Source organism: Chanos chanos, chromosome 9 (assembly GCF_902362185.1).
Source record: "Chanos chanos chromosome 9, fChaCha1.1, whole genome shotgun sequence".
NCBI lineage: Eukaryota > Metazoa > Chordata > Actinopteri > Gonorynchiformes > Chanidae > Chanos > Chanos chanos.
The window spans coordinates 11,604,391-11,627,419 of record NC_044503.1 but is presented as its reverse complement, the minus strand read 5'-3'; the positions used below and the strand labels follow the sequence as shown (position 1 = coordinate 11,627,419).

Here is a 23,029-nt window from a genome sequence, read left to right as displayed (position 1 = left end):
CAGGCATTTAAGTGGCACCGAAATGTTCGTTCCGGTAGATACCAACTGTATAGGAACTGGCGCCATATTGGCACCCAACCCTAAGCACTGGTATGCAATCTCTCGCTTCATTTTCATTTCTGTTCCCACTCTCACAAAATCATATTGGCATATGCCTTTCCTCTGTTTTCAGTAAATTAATTCATTCATTCATTCTGGATCACATCAAGAATAGTTAGTTAGTGGCTGGGTTAGCAGGTAAATTCCTTTAGGTAAAGTTTTGATATGTGTTTGTTTGAAACACTTCAGCAACATTAACCATGTCTAAGGGGACTAAATTTTTCCACCACTTTTTAAAAATATTTCAAACCTAGAAAGTAGCCAATGATTTGGCCTCTTTAAGATTTTTTTTATAGTAAATCTGGTCACATATTTAGGCTGAATGTAATAGACAATTTAGATGTTAAAATTAGGCTGATTTGTATCACGGCATAATTTGAAGCACAGACGGTGACAGTATATTTCAATATAAGTGTTTCTGAAGGGGTAAAGCACTAGTATGGCAACTGCACTGCAGCTATTACTGTACTCTTAATTGTATTCTTTTTGTTTTCCCTCAAGTAAGGTTTCAGCTACCGCATTCATGCACGCCGTGACAACCGCTCCATCAGTAAGTTTCTTTTTATGCTGACCCAAAATCCAAGCAACTTTAAGGGAACATTCATTAGCATGCTGTTGGGCAGTGAACTGATCATAGTGGGCTCTTAGATCGTTTATTTTCTGTGCCCTCAGTTTGGATTTGAGTGGGTATGTTGGCATCAAAAGATCTGTGCTTTGTCTCATAGTGGCGCTTCACACTGGTACTTTTAATAATCGCCACGGTCTCAGAACATATGAGACATAATGGTTTTGAACTGCCTGTGGGAAGAATTAACATGTAAGAGTCTGTCCATTCTTGATTAAAAGTTCTGCTTTTGCTGTCTACTTTTCTCTTTTTAGAGCACGCCATGTGAAACTACTTTTCTCTGACTCACTTATTTCTCCAACCACTGTCTTTCATCTCGTATCTCCCCTCTGTGTGTGTGTATTTCACTCACTGACTCGAGTTACAATGCTTGTCAGAATGCACAGATTTGATTGGCTGCGTAGCATCAAGTGAGATGGTTTACAACGATGCAATTGGTCTGCGAGTTTCCTGGGCCGCTAAACCAGTGCCGTAAAGGCTAGAAAAGCTGCGTTGGTTAAAACAGGAACACTCTGTCGAAACTGAATAATTCCCAATAATTTATCGATTATAGATCTGGGTCCGGATAGGACGGCATCTGGGTCCGAACCTGGACCGTGGTGCGCCTATCAGTGACCTCAGGTTTAGTGCACGTGTAATGTCATTGCCTCTTGAGATCTGTGAGGGCTCTACCGGTTAGCATGGTATGGTCAAAATCTATACCATGGAGCAAATGCATACCGGTGTACTTTCTATACCGTTTATACCGTCCACCCCCTAGTCAGATGTGCTCTGTCATGCTATGTTGTAACATGCTGTGTCAAAATCCATGCTGCCACATGAAACTGGTATACACTATCATACTGGAGCCCTCTCCACTACAGACACAAACAAACTTACTGATAATTGTGATCTAAAATGTCAGGGAATTCTTATGAGCGAGTTCACCCCCACTGAAATTCCCTTCCCTGACAGCACAGGCCACTTCATCAGGATTTCCCCTGATAACGATACACTGAAACATGATAGCAAGCCCACAATCAATCAGTCAGCCAAGAATGGCATGATAGCAGAGATTCTGTTTCAGTCATAAACAGAACAGTTCTTTTTTTCCCTTCACACATGTTACAGCCATAAGCAGAAAAGTCCCTCTTCCCTCAATCAAACAATCCACAGGACACATCTGCTTGGAAATGTAATAAAGTACAAGAAGCAGGCTAAATCGAAATTAGTCTTTGATCTCTAAAATCATAGCCCCCCCCCATATCCCTCCCCAATGACCCCACCCACCCCCAAAAAACACACACACAAAAAGAAACTGCAAAGCTTACAATTGTAATGCACAACAAGGCAGGAGCTTTCAATACTATTACCACTTAAAGTGATTAGTAAATGGAACGTGCCAATCAATACTGCAACTCTGAAGCAAAATAAAATTGAGTAAGCAATGCTTTATGTGAGAGCATTAACACAGTTAAATAATAGGGCAGCAAATGTGATGTGGTCAAAGAAAAAGATGGGGGTGGGTGGGTGAAGAGCAAACTGATAAGTGAGCTGGCACAGTAAATTGAACCCACACAGTAATAAAGTTTGTGTCTGAGTCACAGTAAGAGGACTGTAATAATGCTATCAATTTCACTATCCTGACAGCACTGTTTGGTCAGTTCTGAAAAGATGATATTTATAAATAAGGAAAACGGACACCACTGAATTAATTTTGGTTGAATATGTGTAGGTATATGAAGAATGAGGGCATTGATGTCATAGAAAACTGCAACCATAGCAACTGCTCCCTCCCAGAACTTAATACTCTGTCCCCACTGGCCAAAACCTGATGGAGACATGAAGGTGAAATCAGGTCCAGCTAACATCACAAACACATCCCAGAGGACATACACATGATTCAACACTGACTCATCTTACTGCTCCTTTAACACTGTTTCACAGAGAGATAAATCAATAGAAATATCTTTTCTTTTTTTTTAAAGACAGTGATATTCTATAGGCCTAGATCCTTACCACACCCACATTTACTCTGACCAACCTTCTCTGACCTTTTTGTTCTGTAAATTTATACTCTTTTTATTTCTTCCAAATAATGTTAATGATTCTAGCAAATGCTTGGTGGTGATGAATGAAATCTGTCAGTTAGCGCTGTTGCTGAAAGAGGTGCCCGACTGCCAGCCATGCCCAGACAAATTTGGGTTGGTGTCCATTAATCTCACAGCTGGTGCTGGCATCCTTCGGCAGAGGCAATTGACAGGGAAGGCTGAGTCTATCGTACAGCTAGTTTACTCAGCACAAGTGTCTAACAGTTTTCCGACCAGGACAGAGGGAGAGAGGAGAGATGCTATTACCTTGATGGGCTTGTGTGTGTGTGTGTGTGTGTGTGTGTTTGAATGTGGACTTGGAATGGTTGTTTCATACTCGTGCCCCGAAAAAAGACAGAGAGGAGGTGATTAATACGTCTGTCACAACACCGTCATGCAGAACTCTTTTTGACTTCAACTGTCATTTTTTGCTCTACACCTATGAGAAATAAAACAAACAGGCTATAGAAGCAGTCTTGTTATTAAAAGTGTTCCACTGTATATCATGTGATGTACTAAAGGGCAACAGCCTTCTGTTCATCACGACATGAATAGTGTATCTGTGTGTCATTTAACGAATATACATGATGACATTTAGTGTGTGCAAATCTGGTCTTACATGGGTGTGAGTTCAATTCCGTTAAGAACCAAAGCCTCCCTGTGATTTAATCCGTGTTAAGGATAATAAAAATGCACTAACGCGTTTCGTGTAACAAACTGCAAAATGTTTACATAGCAAAAACCACAAAACTCAGGAAAAATCAGCTCATATCGCACTAGATAACGCAACGGCTTCATGTAAGCTTTAGCATCAACCATTTTCCAGAAACACCATCACAGTGTCTCTGCATGGTAACGGCATCTAGTCACCGGTTACGCACGGCCTGCTACCTCCGTAGCATCAATGGGATGTGGTGAACAGCAGGTTATGTTAGCTGACGGATTCTCTCCCAGAGGAGAATATTTTCTTGCCACAAGGAAAATAACAGCGAATTGCATGGCTTATCTTCTGCAATTAGCAGCTCGCTTCAGGGTGGAAATGGCGCACTTGTCTTTAAAATCCATCTTCGACCACGGAAAGCAAAATCACTCAAAGACGAAGAAAAAATAAGCAAATGGCTAAGGTATTCATTCTTCTCAGTTAGAGATAGAGGTCTGGAGATGTACAATTGATAAACGATTCTAGATTAAATAAATGAGAGCAGATTATTCCAATATTTAAAAAAACAGACTCAAATGTTAATTTTCGACAAAAAGCCACTGTGCATAATTCATAGTAGGTTACTCCACATCAGCGAAATAACGGGGTTTATGGCAGCTAATCTCTAGGATATCACTACATGCACAGTTAGTTGGAGTGCATGGGCTAGCCCCTAGCATCCATATTGGTTAGCCTGCTAGCTTGAGCTACCGTTGGTCAGAGGAAGAAAGGGTTGGATAGCTAAAGTCAGCAATAAATGTACGGGGTGGTGTAAAAATGGTTACTGAACGGTATAACATTTTCTTTTATTCATGCATCTCTTACCGTTTTGTCGGCCGATATGGGCTGCGTCCTAAAATAATTTCTGTGCGGTAAGATTATGACTTCGATTTGTGGTCGCATCCAAGTCACAGCGCGCGTACGTAGGCTTCATGTATGGACAGCTGCAGCTGCGGATCCTGATCAGCTCCTCCCCCCAGCCATCTGCGTATTCACGTATCCGTACCGCTTTCAAGGGGGGTCACCGAAAATAAACGGGCGTACCACCCCACATGTAAACCCTCTTAATCTTTCCTGCATATTCTCATTATTTTGACTATTAAATAATTTAATAATTTTGAAGACCTTGCCTTTCAGACATCGGTACAAATGTAATGAATGGCTGGACTTGCCGTTTCAGACAACTATGTATTTACTGTGTATTAAGCAGTATTGTCAGTATTTCATCAGTACAAATCAAATCACACATATGATTCAATTATTTTAGTTTTAGTCTAAATCTCTTCTTAATCACAAATTATGATTTTATTGAAATATTTTGAAACTGTGATGTCAGTTTGCCAAGATACAAAAGCTGATCATGGGTCTCCACCTGAAATGTAAACTGTAAATTTATTGAAAAATACGCACGCACGCACGCACACAAACACGCACGCACGCACGCACACACACACACACACACACACACACACACACACACACACACAAACAATTTATTTATTTTTACCAAAGACATCATCGAATTATGAACACATAAGGTTTGCTGATGTGCTGCTTGGAACTGATAACCAATTCTTGAATGGATTAGAGATTTCAGTAAGAGTTTCAAAAAGCTGGAAGATGTGAAATGATGATGGTTTCATGAACTGTGTAGTATGAGTGATTATACAGTCATATCCTAGAACTGCATAATTCATACTAAAAACGTGGCCTAGCTGGTGAATATCCTCAGTCAGCATCCATACATATTTAGTTTACCTTCATGCTTAATCTGTTTTAATATAATGTGTCAGTTTCTTCATACACTTTTGCATTAGTTATCACGTGACATATAAGGGTGTAAATCACTTCCATAAATTTCCTAAAACATGCTGAGGACTTTGCTGCCACCACCTGATAAATTTCAGTCCTTACACAAGAAGTCGACAGCAAATGTAGTGCGCTAATTTATTAACCAAAAGAGTAATTTTAAGTACAAATGTCAACAAAATAACAATACAATCTGTAAAATATGTTTTGTAAATATTTCTATAAAAATACAAACATTACAGAAAAAAAGATCACATTTATTAATCTGTTTCTGGACATACATGGATAATGATTTCTATTGTGTGTGGATTTTTTTTTTTTTTTTTTAATGACCTGAGACATTTAGGGGAAACTCAATGTAGTTACAACATTGAACAATGCAAGCATTTTTTTTTTCATGTAATGAATACTTGTAATCCAAGTGTTGAATCTCTGAACTACTTCTGAGATATCTGTCAATAATTTAGCTATTTGTAACATGGGATTGATGGTCCTGGTCAACACGCTGTGCCTTTCCAAACACAAGAAAGGTTACAAAGCCCAAAATATTTATCCAAAAAAGTAGGGAGAACACCGCAGTCCAGGAGCCTGTGACTTCAATCAGATATCCTGAGATGTAAACCACTAACAGACCTGCAGAGCACACAGTACGACAAATGTACACACATGTAACATACTCAGCATCTCTGAAGGACACGCATTAGTATATAAGAGAATCTTTGACTGATGTTCTGAATCATAACGGACAGAAATGGCCTCTAGGAAATTTTGTGCCTTCAATTTTCTATGTACCTGTGAAAGCAGCACATGTATTCATAACTCCTGTAGGGAAAAAAAAAAACAGAAATCTAAATTCAGAAAGTAATTTTGATTGGAAATTTTGTAAATTAAAGGACATAAAGATGCAAACGATGGGAAAAAAAACTCAGACTGACCAAACAACGCTCCAGCACATGATGGGGCAAGGTCATGAACGTTGACTCCCACACCACTACAACGGGGTCATATCCTCATGTTAATATATATGAATTACAATTAAAGACACAAACACAGAGTAACTATATGTTCTGTATATAAATGTCTCAAAAACTGTACGGCCCCTGAGATGATCTGAGGTCTCACACACATTTTTCAATTCACACACACACAAACACACACACTCTCTCTCTCTCTCACACACACCGAGTGTTATAAAGGTGTGACAGGAAGAGCTATTCATAAACATTTCAAGGTCAACAAATAAAGAGCACATACAGTGCTTAGCTCAAACTGTTGAAAACATGTATTTCTTTCCACTTGTTTTATAACTGGAAATGAGCACACTGGGGTTTTTTTTGGGGGGGGGTGGCCTACCTGTTGTTGAAAGTGGACAGACCTACAGCAGTGGAAACACAGATCATTGCGGTGAAGAAGGAGTCTGTCTTACTGAGTAGAAAGATAAACACACTGCCAATTCCCATGGCGCAGAACTGCACGGACAACAAAACCACCATTAATACATAAGTAAAGGTGATTGCTGGACCAGTTCATGCGTGCACATACTATACACGGATATTATGGGATCTGAGGAGTGAGACTGGACGTCCTTTTGCCTGAAAGGTCGCTGTTAGACTGTCACTCTGTTCTGCTCGGCAGGATGAGGCGCTGCTGGTCCTCTTTACAGTCAGAGGACCCCACAAACCACGTTTTGGTCTTGAAGATACTGAATTCAAAGAAGTTTTCCTCAAACCAGGAGGTTCAAGGTAATTCAATAATAAGGATGAAGAATAAGCAAAAACATGGAGGAACTCTTATCTACAACAGGCTACTGGAGCCATGTCATCTGTGCCTTCCATGAGAGTCTGTTTAATGCCATTACCTATTATGTCATTCGTATAATACAGGAAAGGATGGGAAATAATTCAAAGCCCCGAAGAGTCCCTAAATTTCAAGCAATTTCATCCAATTTAAAATCATTTATTCATGAGAACATTCTGTAGCCTGTTCTGTAAAAATCCCAAATCCTTAAAACCAGAGGTAGATTGATGTCTAAGCCATGAAGGTGAATCAGCAGTAAATTTGAACATACTGTATTAAAGCAGATGACAAATTCACATATAAAATCCAGTCATAAGAATTTGGATCATCTGGCAGTTGGAATTCAGATAATCTGCTGGATTTAAGAGAATCAGACTGGCACCCCCAACCTCTTACTAAGTGCACTGCAAGAGTGCATTCAAGATCACTCTTTCTATGCACTTGCTCACTACAAACGAAGTGTCACCGACTTGAAGTTTTTCAGGCCTTTAGCTTGAGGCTTAGGCACTGAAACGATGATACATTCCTCCCATGCTTGTGGGACAACACTAGAGTCCATTAATAACTTAAACAGTTGTCTGAACATGCCCACCAACTGAGCAGTATATTCCCTGAGTGCACTGCCTTGGGGTCCTTCTGAGAGACAGCAAGAACATTTCCTTCTTCTCTTCTATTACAATGAGTAAGCAGGAGGATTGAGCCAGGTCAAGAACCAGTTTCCTTCAGGTTTTTTAAATCTATCGTTGAAAAGAGTTTTCTTGGTAATCCAAGGTAGCTTTGTCACGACACTAGAGTTCAGCGGGCTTCATCGTACCTCGACATGACTTCCTTTCATTTGCGGTTGTGAACCTTTCTTTGACTGTGTTTTTTTTTTTTTTTTTTTTTTTAACAGTTGAATCTGACAGGTTTACTCCTCTGCCTAAACTCCTCTTCATCGTGTCTGCTATCCGTTCTAAATCAAGTGTTCTAAATACCAAGTGACGCACCACTATTATTCGGGTGCAACCTGACTGGTTTTGTTGGAGTAACCAGGCGCATGTGACGTGCCAGGTAAAAACAGGTTTCATGGCATTTCCCAATTGGACAAGCTGACAAACAGCGGGAACATTCACAACCAATGAGTTGAGTTGCTGAGAGGCTACAGTGTACTTTTTTTTTGTTTTTATCTGGATAAAGCAGGTTGACATTGATGTCTTTAATGAATAATGTTGATCAAATCAGAAAAATCATGAGAGGCATGTGATTTGGATATAAAACTATTTTGAACAGCTGAATGAGATTGTCTTATTGACAATAAAAAGGGGAGCATTATTCTAAATCTGAGAGCGCTCAGGCAAAAGGCCTGACATATTTTGACTTGACACAACATGCAGTCTCCCTCCAAACCAAACTAATTAACATAGCTGGCAAATCACATGCTTCATTTGTATTATTAAATGCAGTGTGGTTTGGAGGTTTGTATGAAAACTTTTTGTTGAAAACACTTGAATTACTCAATGCTGATTGAGCAATTCTGCATTAACAATATACAAATCTGTGTTGAATATCATACACAAAAGAGTGAGGACACGTGTGACAAGCAAACAATGAAGCGTGTGACTTGTTAAACCTACCTGCATCGACTTTCTCACAACCACTACTGCAAAGCCTAGGGACAAAGAAGAACAAGGAAATCACTGTACAGTAGAACTGCAGTGGGGTTCTGAGGGAGAAGAGCACCAGACCGTGACAAGGAAACACCTGAGAGAACACTTGTTTTTTTTTTGGTTTTTTTTTAACATACTCTGGCTGACACAGCCATGCAAAAATCATGTAAATCAGGGTTTTGGTTTTTTTTACCGTTTTTGATGAGGTAGTCGGATACAGAACCTCCAAATAGCGATGAGGGAATGGCTACTAACCAAGGAATCACATTGAACACCCAACCCTTAAAAACAGAAACGCTTATGTTAACATTACACACACCTGTAACTATGATGACCATTCAAATATAAAACTACAATACAATAATAGCAAACAATACAGTAAATAAACACAATACAGTGAACTACAATAAAGTAAAATCTATCTCCTACAGTTGTTACAAAATAATAATTTTATATACAGTGTTTGTGTAGTTGTATTTATGTACTGTACATATAGTCTACTGCTCTCAGGCACAAATTATTTCCATTCTCGCAGTGACTTAATTCAATAGCAAGGACAATATGAAAGTCAAACAGGATCAGTCTTTGTTATTTACTTTTGCTTGAGGGAATGTTTCTTTGAAGAAGGTTGGCAGCCATGACATCAGACAGAAATATGAACTGTTGAAGCAAAGGTGGGCAAAGCCCATGGCCCTTTGATAAACAGAGTAAAAATATGATTAAAAAAACAAGTGAAGTGTGTACAGAATGTGACTACCATGAAAGAAGATGCACATTATTAAAACTCAGCTGTATTAGTGTATTGACTCAGTGAATAAATGAGAAGCACTGTGTTGTTTTCAAACTCACCAAACACAAGGATGTTTAAATAAATTCATCCATTTAGTATTCAAAGGTCTTGTTTGAGCCACACAATTAGAACAGAGCAATTCCAGTGAGAAAAGTGGACCTGCTGCTTAGAAAAAAAAGTTCAAATATCATTTACAACCATGCTGTAACCACAATCGAGCTAAAACCACTTTTAGAGTACAAACCCTATATACACCACTCACAACTGTATAATGTATAATGGAAACTGTGCGCTCTTAAATAAAACATAAAACAGCGTGGCTGCCAGATAGACTTTTGCACATGTACCTTGTAGCAGAAATCTCCATATGCTGTAGGCCCAGATCCCTGAGAGAAGCCCGGCACCATAGAACACACTCTTCCAGCCATACCACTCCAGCATCAGTGACCCTATCCAACCCACTAACAGCATCCTGACACAAAAGCATTCAAAAGAGGCATCACTGATGTGGACTGGCAAATCAAATAAAAGGAACTGACACAACAGGACAGTGGAGGTTGGCTTAATATGTCCACAAAAATTTATTTGAGCATAACTGGAGATGATGTTGGTGGAAATTGACCAAAACATATGTTTAAAAACAGCTGACATAAACTGAAACTGTGTGTTTGGAGTACATGCATGTGTAGATAGCTACTCACCCAAGGTAGCAACCACAGCCTAACGCACTAGTAAGGAATCCTCTCTCTCCCTCCACAACACGCTGCGCACAGATGCTTGTCAAGGAAGGATAGTGAACGCCTGCTGACACATTAGAGTAGAATTAAACTTCGGGAAAGCTAATTACATCCTCTTCATATTCCAGTTAAAGCACAAATTCGCAGAACTGCCACAGGAAATAAAGGAGAATTTAACACTGCTTAAATTGTTTGTGCCAGATGTGGTTCCCAAAACAAGTCAGCGTTGTGACAAACAGCCGGTTTGACGGGTTTAAGTCAAACGTTTCAATAGTCCAATTTGTACATAAAGCTACCGCCTCTCTAAAAAACCGAGTAATCGTAGCGTGCGAGACAGTTCAGCAGATCAGCCTCTGTTTTCTCTGTTTTTTTTTTTTTTTTTTAATAACAGTATCACATTTCTTTTGTCTTAAGTTCTCCCCATCTCACACTGTTCAAACTGTCTCACCTTGAAGGACACCCATGAGGAACCTGGCTAATGTCATGGTGACGAGTGGCTGACTGCCTAGATTGGCTAGAGCCGGTGTGATAGCTGTCATTGCAGCCCAAGCAGAGGTGGACAACAGCAGGACCCTCTCTCCACCAATCCTATCAAAACAATCATACAATCTTCAGTGATATACTATACTGCAGGGGAGCAATGTTGCCGTCACAATAGATCTGTTAATCAACACTTTATAACAACAACAACAAAAATTAGAACTTTAAATTGAGTTGTCAAAGGGGTCAAGCATTTGCTTAAGCTGGAGGGAAAACATTTTGCGTTGTACACGGGTAAACTGAGGGGTAGAAACAAAGGTTCTTGGAGTCCTCATGGTCGTACCTATCACTGGCATACCCTCCAAGGACTTGGGTGAAGCAGTAGCCCCAGAAGAAGGAGCCTAGCACCACACCTGACTGTGTCTTGCTCCACCGGAATTCTGTTGCCATGGTAACCGCACAGATTGGCATAGCCATCCTGGCCCAGTAGAGCAGGCAGGTTACCAGGAGGAGCATCAACGTCCATGTCCGCGCCAAAGGCCTAAGGGGAAGGAAAAAAGACAAACGGTCGCTACTTCAAATGAAAACTGTTCATTTAGAAGGGTTTAGTAGAGCTGTCCAAAACATATCCTGTGGCAAAGTAAGCCCATGACTGGGAGAAGAGAGAAGAGGCTCGCAAAGCTGTCTTCTTACCTTATCCAATAAGAAACACTGACTTCATGTGTACAGTTGTGGCTTCACAACTGGATTTAGGTAGCTAAGAACTTATTGGTACATAAGTTTCACAAGGCAACAACTGTCAACAATATGTAACAAGGTGTTATAAGGAAGTGGTACTCCATTATGTGCCATATATAAATGGCAACACATTATTATTTTTTAACAGAAGACTAAAACAGTGCACATTATCTACAATCAGACTGTTACTATGAAAGAGTTGGGCAAACAGAGGCTGGCTGTCACACTTTTTACTCTCACATTTATTTCACAGTATCATTGCATTTTACAAAATTTAACTTATAGTATACTTAAGTATACTTTAACTTATACTATACTTCACACAAAGTGATTAACCTTAGATGACACTGATAGTTTCTGATAACAAACCCCATTGTCACTATGTTTTTTCAGTGTATTAAGTACAAAATAAGAAGAAGAAAAACTCCTTTCTGACATTTTTGTGTTTGTGTGTGTGTTTTTTTTAAAAATATTTTAAAGGTACCCCTACCACTTGCACAAAGGTTAAAGAATGGAGTGGTGAGCATGTGATACTATCCTGTGTTATGCTGAGAGCAGCTATGGACAAAATACACTCAGTGGCCAGTTTATTAGGCACAGCTGTCTAGGACTAGGTTGGACCCCTCATTGCTTCCATGGTGGGAAGTTGGTTCATGCCAGTGTAATGGTATCAGGCAGCTGCTATAGACTGGGTGATGATACATTAATGAGCTGAACAGTCTGTTCCATATCAGACCAGGTATACTGTACTGGATTGAGGTCTGGGGACTGCACAGGCCACTCAAATAAAGTGAACTCACTCTCATGTTCCTGGAACCACTCTGAGATGGCGTAAGCTTTGTGACATAGTCTGTTACCCAGCAGGAATGGAGTCAGGCAGGGATGCTTCTGATCACCAGCAGTGCTCAGATATGCTGTGGTGTTCAAACATTGCTCAATTAGGCATGCCGGGAAAACATTCTAGCCGACATAACTCCACTACCACCAGCCTGTACCAATGATGCTGGGAAGGATGGGTCAGTGAACCCATGCGTACACCCATTCCCAGTTCTGAAACGAGAACAGCGCAACAGGAACCAGGACTTGTTGAACCATCTCAAAGTCGTCCAGTGTTGGCCATCATCTGCTCACTGGAATCACCTCCTCTCTCTAAACTCAAGATATTGATGTGCATGAAAAGCCTGATAGAATGGCCTTTTAAGACACTGGAACCTGCTTGGTCTGTATTCCGCCGGTCTTGGAAGCTACGTCGGATAAAAGCATCTGGTAAATGAATAAACGCAATGAAATGTAATGGAACCGGTGGAGTTGTGACCAATGGTCTTACCACACTATAACTCACTGAGATCACTCATTTTACCCATAAAGACTTTCAGTTGAACTCTAACTTAATCCTCTGATGCTCATATGCTCGCTTTAAATGGTAACCCACAGTCACGAGACCCGCTGTCTTCAGGAGGTAGTGTACCGAAACTGGCCAGTGTGTATTGCGTCAATAGAAAAGTCTGTGTTAAGTGTCCTCGCGCCGCAGATTTTCGTTTTGGGATAAAAGAAGGTCAGATTTGTTCTTTGCCTCTTGGCTATGAACACTGGCTAAGGTTTCTCCTGACCGTGAATTGACAGTTCGGATCGCTGTTCCACTGGGCATAATCCACAACAATATCACAAACTACTTTAAATCGGTCTACTACGTCCCCAAAAGTAAGGCTCAGTTATTGTTTTTGGCACACCAACTCAAAGAGTTTCGGCACCTTTAATTTGGAGCAACCTTTGATTCCGCGTTTGGGCAATTAAATGGTTTAAGAAAAAGTGAGAGCATGTGTCCGTCACGTCAACAATTCACCTGTAAAACTTTCATTTGTTCAGTGTTGAGGACATAGGCTTGCACAGTTTAACGACCGCATAATAGTGACAAACTTCAACAAGAAAGCCGAACGTTTCAAGAATTACTTTACATCGAGTTACCCAACCCTACCTGGACCATTTCGCCACGTTATCGTATTTTTGTCCTCTTTCTTGGATCGTCGCACTCTCATCTCCGGCATTCTTGACAGAGTCCAAATTCGGATTGAGATCCGATTTATGCTTAAGTGCCATCCAGTGTGCAGACTGTTTTAGATTGCAGCTGCAATGTTCAGTCAGTCTACATTACATATATTTGGTTGAGGCGAGCAGCTGCATACTGCTATACAGGAACGACAGGTAAAACAGGAGAGGGCGTCTACAGCTGTCGAGCTGACTCCGAAAATATTTGGTTGAATCAGCCTTACGTGTTAGTCTGCTACGCGTGTTTCATACGAATGAGTTACATTGAGGCACACACAGTGGTTTAATAACACAGCACAAGTTAATTCTCAAAAGAATATTTTATTAATATTGTCTCAAAAGAATATTGTATATGTAAATCTGACCTTAGAAACAGGATATATGGTCATTATATGGTTATCCTTGTGAGGTCTGCTCATCACACAAGTCAACTGTACAATGGAAACTGATGGGGCAGAATGTACTTCAGCAGCTGGTACTAAATGAAAATCATTAAAAAAAAAAAATTCTAAATCTTAACATCAAGGCATGAGCGGCGTTGTAGTGACTACTATGACAGTATAATTTTGTGCATATAAATGCACTGAAAGTAAAAAAAAGGAAAAAAGGAAAAAAAAGAAAAAAAGGCAGATTTCTTAGTACCCCGGGCCGGACCACTTCATATTACATTGCTATACAGTCATTTCTGTCGACTCATTCGTATCCAAGTTCAAACGTGGAAAACGTGACGACACTTAACGTGGATACCGAAAAGGTAATGAGAAGTGTTTGTGTACGCCTTCCCTCGTTAGCTCGTATTTGAATAATTCCCATGACACCTTGCTGACACAGGCGGGGGATTTGCGGTTATGCAAAGCAGTGTATCGCCGATACATGATGATTACAACAGCAGTCGAGTTTTCACAAACATTCAAAGCATCACAAATCAAAGCAGCATCCAGTGGCCACCTGCGAACTTAAGTCTTCAAAACACACGCGCGTGGAAGAGCCTGGTAAAGAAAAGCAATGTTCACAACAAAGCAGCTCTGTCAAGGTGCGCTCATAAAAAAAACAATCATATCTGCTTTACAGCCTCCCCCATTCGCGATGCTACGCAAACCAGAAAGCAAATAATCAGCACGTCTGCCCTCGTAAAATACAAAATAGCATTATAACCCAAGCAACCATGGCAGAGGCGAAAATGACAACAGAAGGAAAAACAAAAGAGAGAGAAATTCATCCAACAATTTGAGGGTCAAAATCTGTTAAAACCCCCACTTATATCGTCAAATCCTTTACAAAAGGTATTCACTCAAGCTCAGCGGTATCATCCAAGCTCTAAAAGCCAGGAGAGTCTTGGCACAGCTGTAAAGGTGCCACTTTACGAGGAAGTCGCCTTTAACACTTTCTCCGGGTTATGGGATGAATTTTACTCTCTTGTTAATTAAGAGGGCCTAATTTAGGCATAAAAACTCCACACTGCATGTACAAACTATCACCCTGCACACTCAATGTGAAAACACAGTGGCGTTAAAACAAAGTCGTCGAAACATCGTTACTTAAATCAAACATGATACCAATACATATTAATGATAAATACTACTAAGATATGTTTATGACATTAAAATTTGATAACCAGCAACTCTCGTTTGTTTGATTCACGTTCGAATGTCTCCAAACCGTTTTGTTTAGCCATCAACACTTTCAAGGTAAAACCATATTGTGATTTGCATGGTTCATTAAATTAGTTTGCTTTTATGAGCTCCAAGAAAAAAATGACTTATTCTTATACATTTGTTTTTAATATATATATGTATGTATGTATGTATATATATATATATATATCATCCAGTCACTGACTGTTTATAAATAGCAGAATAGTATTGGTGTCCATGCTGTTGCGAGTTTCTACTTGGGATCTTCAATTGTGCCCTTGCTGAGGTCTGTCATTTTGGGATATTTCACTTTCTTTTGGTCCAATTCATTCTGTGCCCACAATAAAAGTTTCAGCAGTTTTGCCAGCTTTGGCGTTGACTCCCTGTTTTCATAATCCAGCACTGCTTGGTTCACCTCACTCCATACCTAAAGAGAGAGACCAGGTTTATTGATCTTATACTGACAGGGCAGTCGCTAAGGCACATAAAAGGAGCAATCTAAACAGCAATCTGGATGAGTAAAGGCAAACCACTACCACTATTAGTCATTGCCAATCCAGTCTTTACATGAATCAATACAAATGAAAGAAGCAAAGAGCTTCTAACAGTTTTGCAGCTTGGCTACGGACACCACCTACTGGTCAGAATGTAGGAGTGTGAAAAGCCTTAACCCATTAAGGCTGGACGCAATATTTTCGCGATGCCTTTAAGACCACGTGCAACGTTTGCGTTTGTCTCCCTTTAGAGTCAGACGCGATGTGAACACGTTTTAAATGATGTATTCATTTTTAAGACCTGTGACCGATGAAATGCATCTGATTCGCTGAAATACACGTGGGGATGGCGAAATGCTTGTTTTCGTTTGTTTGTCTGTTTGTTTTCAGCACGAAATGCTTTGCTTATTTTCCTGAGTGAGGGGAGCGCATCACTGTCTCTCCCCTCACTCAGGTCGTCAGCCATTGTCGCTGTCTGAAGGGCAGCTTTTGAAATGTTTTTGCGGTCCAAAAGGTGACCAAGAGGCTAAGACGGGCTAAAAATAAACAAAGCATTTTGCCTTCCTCACGTGTATTCCAGCGAATCACAATGCATTTCATCGTTCACGGGTCTTGAAAACCATGACGTCATCTAAAACGCGCGCACATCGCATCCGGCTCTAAAGGCAGAAACACGCAAACGTCGCACTCGGTCTCAAAGGGATCGCGCGAATGTGGCATCCAGCCTTAACGTGTCAAGTCAATACTTTCTTCAAACAAACGTCAACCTCCTATGTTCTGTGAGAACGGACCGGAAAAACGTCACTAGTCTCTGACCTACCTTCTGTCTCTGCATCATGTTGAGCAGGTCTCCGAAAGGCGACTCCTCGGGGTTGTCGAAGGCCAGGAGGGCGAGGGTGCGCTCCATCTCGCTCAGGCACTCCCGGCTCTCCTCTCCCTGCTCGGCCAGCTGCGTCTGGGCAAACTCCAGCGCAGCCTCCGTCTCACGCAGACGGATCAGCTCGATCAGATGCTGCTGCTGTAAAGGGCAAGGAGAGAGGTCGAGAAGAGGCGGAAAAAGGCGGAAAAGGATGAGAGGGAAGAGGGTGAACAGAAGATGATGGGGGGGGGGGGTTGTAAGAGAGATTTCCACCGGTGAAACATTTTCGAGTGGAAACAGGGAGAAGAAAGAAAAAAAAGGAATGGAGAAGAAAACAACGTGTGTTAGTGCACACTCAGCTCATTCACCTTATAATTATAAGAGCAAAAAAAAAAAAGAGGGGAACCCATATTGATTGACATTCTCTCTCAGCGTACAAAGTGAAGAGATCTTTACCTGAAGGTGAAAGTACAGATAACGGTTGGTATCCAGCAGCTCTGGATGAAGGCTATTGATAAGAGCGATGGCCTCCTGGATCTGACCTTTAAGAATCATTTCTCGGATCTTAATCCGCTCATCCAGAGTGTCCAGGTCCACGCTAGGCTCAATCCCAGACTCCATCCGGAATTTCTCGGCTGCTTCCTTAAATCCCTCTAGGTGACACCGAAATTAAACATATTTACAAATTAATTTCCTCTGTATATACTGACACACAAGTTTTCTCTTTGATGAACTCATTAGATTAATGATGGTGTTAAAAAAACAACGATTAAATCAATGATTTAACGATGATAATGATTTTTTAAAAGTACTGGTAAGAGCCTACTTGAGCAAAATCACAATCTATAACACATTCAAAACCACAGGAGAACTTGGCGTGAGGAGCATATGACAGAACGATGTGATATAACCAACAAGTGTAAATAGGGAAAGTTAATTTCATCACAAAGCAAAAACGTACCAGTTACAAGGTAGTTCATGATCAGTCTGTTCATATCTGCCCGCTGAATGTGCACGTTATTTAGTTTATCCATCCATTCTTCTTTTGTAATATCCTCAGGTTTTTCTGCGTAGCTCATCATGGAGAATCTGGCAGGGTAAAAAGGGCATTTTAATCAGTGTTATGTCTCCGTTACATCTTACCTCGTCGGAAAAATTTTTTACCAGTAAACAATACCAGCTTCCTTACCTTAATTAAGGGAAATGACTATAAGATCCATAGCCATGTATCGAACAAACTTTTAGCAAATCGCTTCAAACTCAAGGACTGTTAAGCAGTAATAAGTTATGACTAAAAGATAGTTTGCTCCCAACTATATACTTCATAGCCGTAACGTAACATAAGCATAATTTAGAAATGACCCATGAGACTGGAACAATGACATGCTACCCCAGACTTAACAAATAAACAAAAATTGTCCCCTTCCAGAGCTTTCGGAAATGTGCACGCTCCTTGTGTGGACGGGACAGCGTTCATATTTTCGCGGTGAACCCTGATCAGCCGAAAGAGGAGGCTTGGCTAAACAAGTTAGCTAGCTGAAGCAGTATTTGATTGCCAAAATTTGAGGAAAATATATGCTAGTAAAAGAGAAGCCGACGAAGGCAATAACAGTTCGCGTCACCTATTTTCGCTTGCGGTGAAGAATTGACAATGACAGTATAAATTTATCTACAGAGTGAATAATCGTGTAGGTTTGTTGACGCTACATCAGCTGGGGCCTCGAGAGAAAGCAAAACATTGAAGCCTAAAACTTGCTATCGACTAGCGTTGAACCCGCTATTAACTCAGCGACGATTTAATATCCGTTCTGGTGTAGATATAGCTGGTTAAACAATATAAATGCAATATTTCGGAAAATAGCGTTATAGCCCCTGTTTCTTGCAGTTTGTTATTGAAAATGCATTTATAATTACTGAATACTTACTGTGAATTTTGAGAGTGGCGGTGGGCCTCGCTCGTGATCACGCGATAGAAAAGGGTTGGTGGCTTAGGACGAGAGTTAAACAAAGCGATTTCATTGGTCAAAAATGTGACGCTATAGTTGCTGTGGCAGAGCTATAGGCAGAGTCGTGCAGAATGGGACAGATATGAAATATTTACACAATGACTTCTCGTGAAAGTAAACCTTTTTGGAATACTGTCGGTCACTGTTTATTTGCAAAGAATTCTTATATATTTGTGAATATACCTCAAGATAGCTGAATGCAGTGGGTGGAGGTATATTCTAAGATATCACAAAGCATATTTTTTACTCAGTTTTAAAACATGAGTTCAGCTTTTTGTGGGTTATAGATCAGACACTGGCTAAACCATACAAGCAATCCATGTCACATAGTGTCTTCAGTAACAGATCTGTTTTACAATAAATATGAGTTATTGTTAGGTATAATTCAGTCACAGTGGTGTACTATCAGCATATCCATTAAAGTTGTATGTAACAGCTAAATTGAAAAAAAAAAATCAGTTAAATGCAACACTGACATACAGTGCAAACCCACAGGGTACTAATGTTAAACCTTTTAATGATTAAATACTTCCTCCGTTACCTACATTCCACTTTATGTATGTATGTATGTATTTGACGTTAATTTTTAGATGATTTTGTTGTTGTTGTTGTTGCTGTTTTTCTTTCTTATTGTTGCTGTTTTTGTACATACTTAATTATAGACTTGACAACAATTTTGCCGGTGTATAGGTCCTCAGAGCAACGAATCCTACCGTTTGACTGTACTTTTTCACAGACAGTTGATATATGATCTGATAATGAAGGTCAGTTGACTGTAGCTTTCTCTACCTTCACAAACAAACTTACACTTGTTAAATCCCTTTATTGTCTGACATTATGTTGTTGCCTCAAAACAGGAACTGAAATGCTGTTAAAGGATGGTTGTGTCCTTTACCCTGATTAAGCTAGCCCAGTTGTGTTATTACAGAAATAACAATTCCTTTGACTGATGTAAAGTCCCTCTATTCATAAAACAGGATGACAATTGCAGAGGGAGAGGGTATTAGCGTAATAACAATGTGTGCTCAGGGAATTATTTACAAGGAGACTGAGACCATCCATTGTTTTTCTGCATTTTTATAATACAGCAAAGGGTATTAACTATTGATTTATTTTTTTTATACCTTGTGTGGTCCAATGACAATCTGTTTATGTTTTTGGACCATCTAGGTGGATCACACCATATGCTCCCTTTCAGCCAAAACAGGTGGCGCAGGAAAATATTTTCTGATGTCATTTTCACACAGATGGTTTTACAATAAAGAGGAGAAATACAGTATCTTAGAGACTGTTTTGAAATGCGGCCCTTTTAGACTTGTTGTGTATTTCTAGTTTGGTTAGCTAAAAAACAATGAAATATTAGATCGGATTTATTCAGGGTTATCTGTGTCATGATTTTGAAATTAAATTTGAGGTGGACGTTTTCAAATGTCTCTTAAAATGCTGGTTTACTTCAGTTCTGTTTTCCCATACATTTCTGTTTATTCATGTATGTTTCATATGAAATGTTAAAGCAATAAGTTCATTCTAAGAGTGAGATAATATGTGACCTATATGCTCAAACTGGCACCACAGATGTTCTGCAGGCGAAATCGTGTTCTTTTGTGTGAAGACATTTCTTCATATGGAAACCTGTTCCTGTTTAGATCCAGTCAGCATCAACATACGTTTATGCACACGATATCATTGCTTACAGTTCTTTCCTATCAGTATTAAATATCTTGTTTTTATATAAATAGTCCATAGATAAAGTATATAAAGAATGATATATATGACAGTGTTTGAGTTTGAGGCTTGAATGTTTCTAACATTCATTTTATATATACATATATATATAATGTATATACACACACACACACACACACGCATGTGTTGCTAATAAAAGTTGAATAAAAAAAACGCACATACATTACAAGCTGAAATGTAAAGATTTTATTTAGGTTCACACAAGATTTCATGTTCAAGTCTCAATTGATGACTTAAAGAGAACACATGAAAATCTGTTCAGAACAACAGCATTGAGATGCAAATGAACATTAGTTTATAAAGGGAATTCCAAGAATACGATAAACCTGTGACAGACAATTCAGGAACAAGTTTTAAGCTAAGCAAATAATATCCGATGTTTTAGGCCAAGATGTCACACAGGCGGTGGACCAGTGGGGTCCCAGCACGGTGGTGTAATCACGTTGCGTCCTGAGTTGATCTGACCTAATATTCTCCCCATCTCCTCCAAAGCATGGGCTTGCATTAAGATGTGATTCTTGGCTAGCAGCAAAGTGGCAATCTTGGAAAGTTTCTTCACCGCCGGACCTGGTGTGTAAGGGATTACCGATCTTAGGTCGTCAAGTGCATCATTAAGGTCGTGCATACGTCTCCTTTCACGCGCATTGATGTTCAAGCGCAAAGTTCTGGACTTTTTGGGCACCTTGGATGCAAAGTAGTCCCCGTTGTACCCACTGGCGATTCCATTCCCGTCGTAGGCACACGTGTTCTCAATGACAATAGGATCCATGCGTAGTGTTGCCGGTGGCTTGGCTGCATTTAGAGAGAAAGGCAAGCATATGTTAGGACTGCCGTGGTCCGTACGTGGCGATATGTTTTCCCTGGTCTCGTTCATTGTAGACGGAAATAAAATTTTATTTGTTTTCAGCTGTGTCTGCCACCTGTTTTTGCTGCCATGTCCAATAAGTCTCGTATTTAACGTTTGCAATCTCCGCAAGGATTAACAACCTGCCCAATCAAAAGCCAGTCCGAACAAATAAACAAACAGATTTTGTACCTATAGATTAGACTGGAGGTAACGCGGAGAAGCTTCTCGGGATATTAAGCTTGCTGTTTTGAACAAAGGAGGCTGGACAGTTTGGAGTCCCTTTTGAATTACTTTGGGGAGAATTATTACTTTTCATGGTCCATTTACAAAACCTTAGTAAGAACAGAATAAGTTGTGAATAAGATATTTAAATGCAAACTATAATAATAATTATTATTCTGAATGATCTGAGCACCACATCTGATACATACTATATGCATTAGAAAATGTCTTGGTTATTGAAATAATGGATGCATGAATAAAGGGTGTTTGCTTGCTTAAATCTTATGCTGTCCAAGAATTTGATCTATGGATTCAAGAATTCGTACATAAAAACTGACTAAAATTAAAAAGCTTTTAATCCAGCGAGCAGTTTTCATTTATGGATTGTTGATCTCACATACCTTGGTTTTTATGTTACAAGTATCAATAAAAGTAGATGATTACAACAAATATTTTTTCTCCCCATATGCTGATTACTGTTTTATTTTGGAGGAATCATGATCATTAGTGATTTTATCTGGGCTAGCATTTGGGTAGTGGATATGAATTGATGAAATGTGAAGGGGTTAGGGAAAAAACCCAATATTGTCAAGTACTTTCATAAAGGAAGCCATACAGACTCACTGTGTGTGTCACCTCCGTCGCTGTTTTGTCTATGAAGGCTTCTTGTTACTATGGAAACATGAGCTGGCACAAGGACCCTTCGAGCATCGACTTGACACAGGGAACATGTCATGAAGCACTGTTGACTCGAACCTTTAGAGGGCAGCATCTGCTCCATTCCTTTTACGCTGAAGTCTTTTTAGATGTGGGCTCCACTCAAAATTTAATAACCATGGCATTTTCATTTAACTAACAAATCAATGAACAAAGGTATCTTACCCTTTATACACTCATCACATCACAATAACCCAAGCCTAACCCAAAATCATAATCGTTAAAATATTATGATTTTTTTTTTTTTTTTGCAGATATTATTGAAAAAATAAAGAGAAGAAACTAATGGACATGGTTAAATTCCTATTGAATTTGTCAGAATTGTATGGTTGTTCCATTCTTTCTCAGTGCGTAGAGAGAGAATTGTGCTCTAGTTTTTGACCTCCAGTAAAAATACTGCTGAGGACACAGTTTCACACAAGACTGATCCTAAATAAATGCAGTGGAATAGATTTCTATAAAATGTGACCCAAGACCGATATATAAATATATATGCACATAATCCATTCACAATTCTTTCTTTCTTCCTTCCTCCATTCCTTGTCTTCCTTCCTTTGTGTGAAGAGAAGAAGATGGGCTGGCCTACAGATTTGAGAGTCAGAAAAGAGATTGGCTGGTTTGGGTATCTGAAACTAGGTCATTACGCCACATTACTGCTGTATAACTTAAATCCAAGCACAGTGGGACCATACTATACACACCATGCACACACTATTGCCTGAAACAGGCTGCACTATGAAACATTGTTGGTATGATATGATCAGTGCAAATGTGGTACGTAGCAACTCTCTCTCTTTTTTCTCTCTTTCACTTTTCTCTCTATCTGTCAAAAACAAATAGATAATTACATTCAGACATTCAAATAATCAAATTTGGACCAAATATCAGAAAAGACAAACAACATAACATTAAAACATTCAGATCACACAACCAAAAATGATAAGGAAAAGCCACAACATTATAATAAG

At 39.7% G+C, this 23,029-nt stretch overlaps 2 protein-coding genes across 2 annotated transcripts; both read right to left on the bottom strand.

The window, feature by feature from the left end:
• Nucleotides 1-5,765: 5,765 nt before the first annotated feature.
• Nucleotides 5,766-13,535, bottom strand: slc17a9a (solute carrier family 17 member 9a). Its single transcript, XM_030785197.1, has 14 exons — nucleotides 13,466-13,535; nucleotides 12,486-12,540; nucleotides 11,096-11,293; nucleotides 10,721-10,860; nucleotides 10,237-10,336; nucleotides 9,883-10,007; nucleotides 9,595-9,694; nucleotides 9,342-9,438; nucleotides 8,939-9,026; nucleotides 8,713-8,747; nucleotides 6,656-6,771; nucleotides 6,238-6,293; nucleotides 6,095-6,124; nucleotides 5,766-5,935 (listed from the first exon to the last, which is right to left on the bottom strand). Exons 1-14 carry the CDS (start codon nucleotides 13,533-13,535, stop codon nucleotides 5,766-5,768), a joined length of 1,380 nt encoding a protein of 459 aa, XP_030641057.1.
• Nucleotides 13,536-15,406: 1,871 nt separating this feature from the next.
• On the bottom strand, nucleotides 15,407-17,605 carry gid8a (GID complex subunit 8 homolog a (S. cerevisiae)). Its single transcript, XM_030784895.1, has 4 exons — nucleotides 17,485-17,605; nucleotides 16,980-17,176; nucleotides 16,485-16,682; nucleotides 15,407-15,597 (listed from the first exon to the last, which is right to left on the bottom strand). The coding sequence occupies exons 1-4, from the start codon at nucleotides 17,603-17,605 to the stop codon at nucleotides 15,424-15,426; spliced, it is 690 nt and encodes a 229-aa protein (XP_030640755.1). The 3' UTR covers nucleotides 15,407-15,423.
• Between the last annotated feature and the right edge of the window lie 5,424 nt (nucleotides 17,606-23,029).

Excerpts from the sequence above, each read along its gene's own strand:
- slc17a9a (XM_030785197.1), bottom strand. The coding sequence starts at position 13,535 with ATGCCGGAGATGAGAGTGCGACGATCCAAGAAAGAGGACAAAAATACG. Across the intron at positions 11,294-12,485 it reads CATCCTTCCCAGCATCATTG|GCCTTTGGCGCGGACATGGA; the intron begins GTACAGGCTGGT and ends CCTTCCCCTTAG. Across the intron at positions 10,008-10,236 it reads GGCTGTGGTTGCTACCTTGG|GATGCTGTTAGTGGGTTGGA; the intron begins GTGAGTAGCTAT and ends CTTTTGTGTCAG.
- gid8a (XM_030784895.1), bottom strand. The coding sequence starts at position 17,605 with ATGATGAGCTACGCAGAAAAACCTGAGGATATTACAAAAGAAGAATGG. Across the intron at positions 17,177-17,484 it reads CATGAACTACCTTGTAACTG|AGGGATTTAAGGAAGCAGCC; the intron begins GTACGTTTTTGC and ends GGTGTCACCTAG. Across the intron at positions 15,598-16,484 it reads ACATGATGCAGAGACAGAAG|GTATGGAGTGAGGTGAACCA; the intron begins GTAGGTCAGAGA and ends CTCTCTCTTTAG.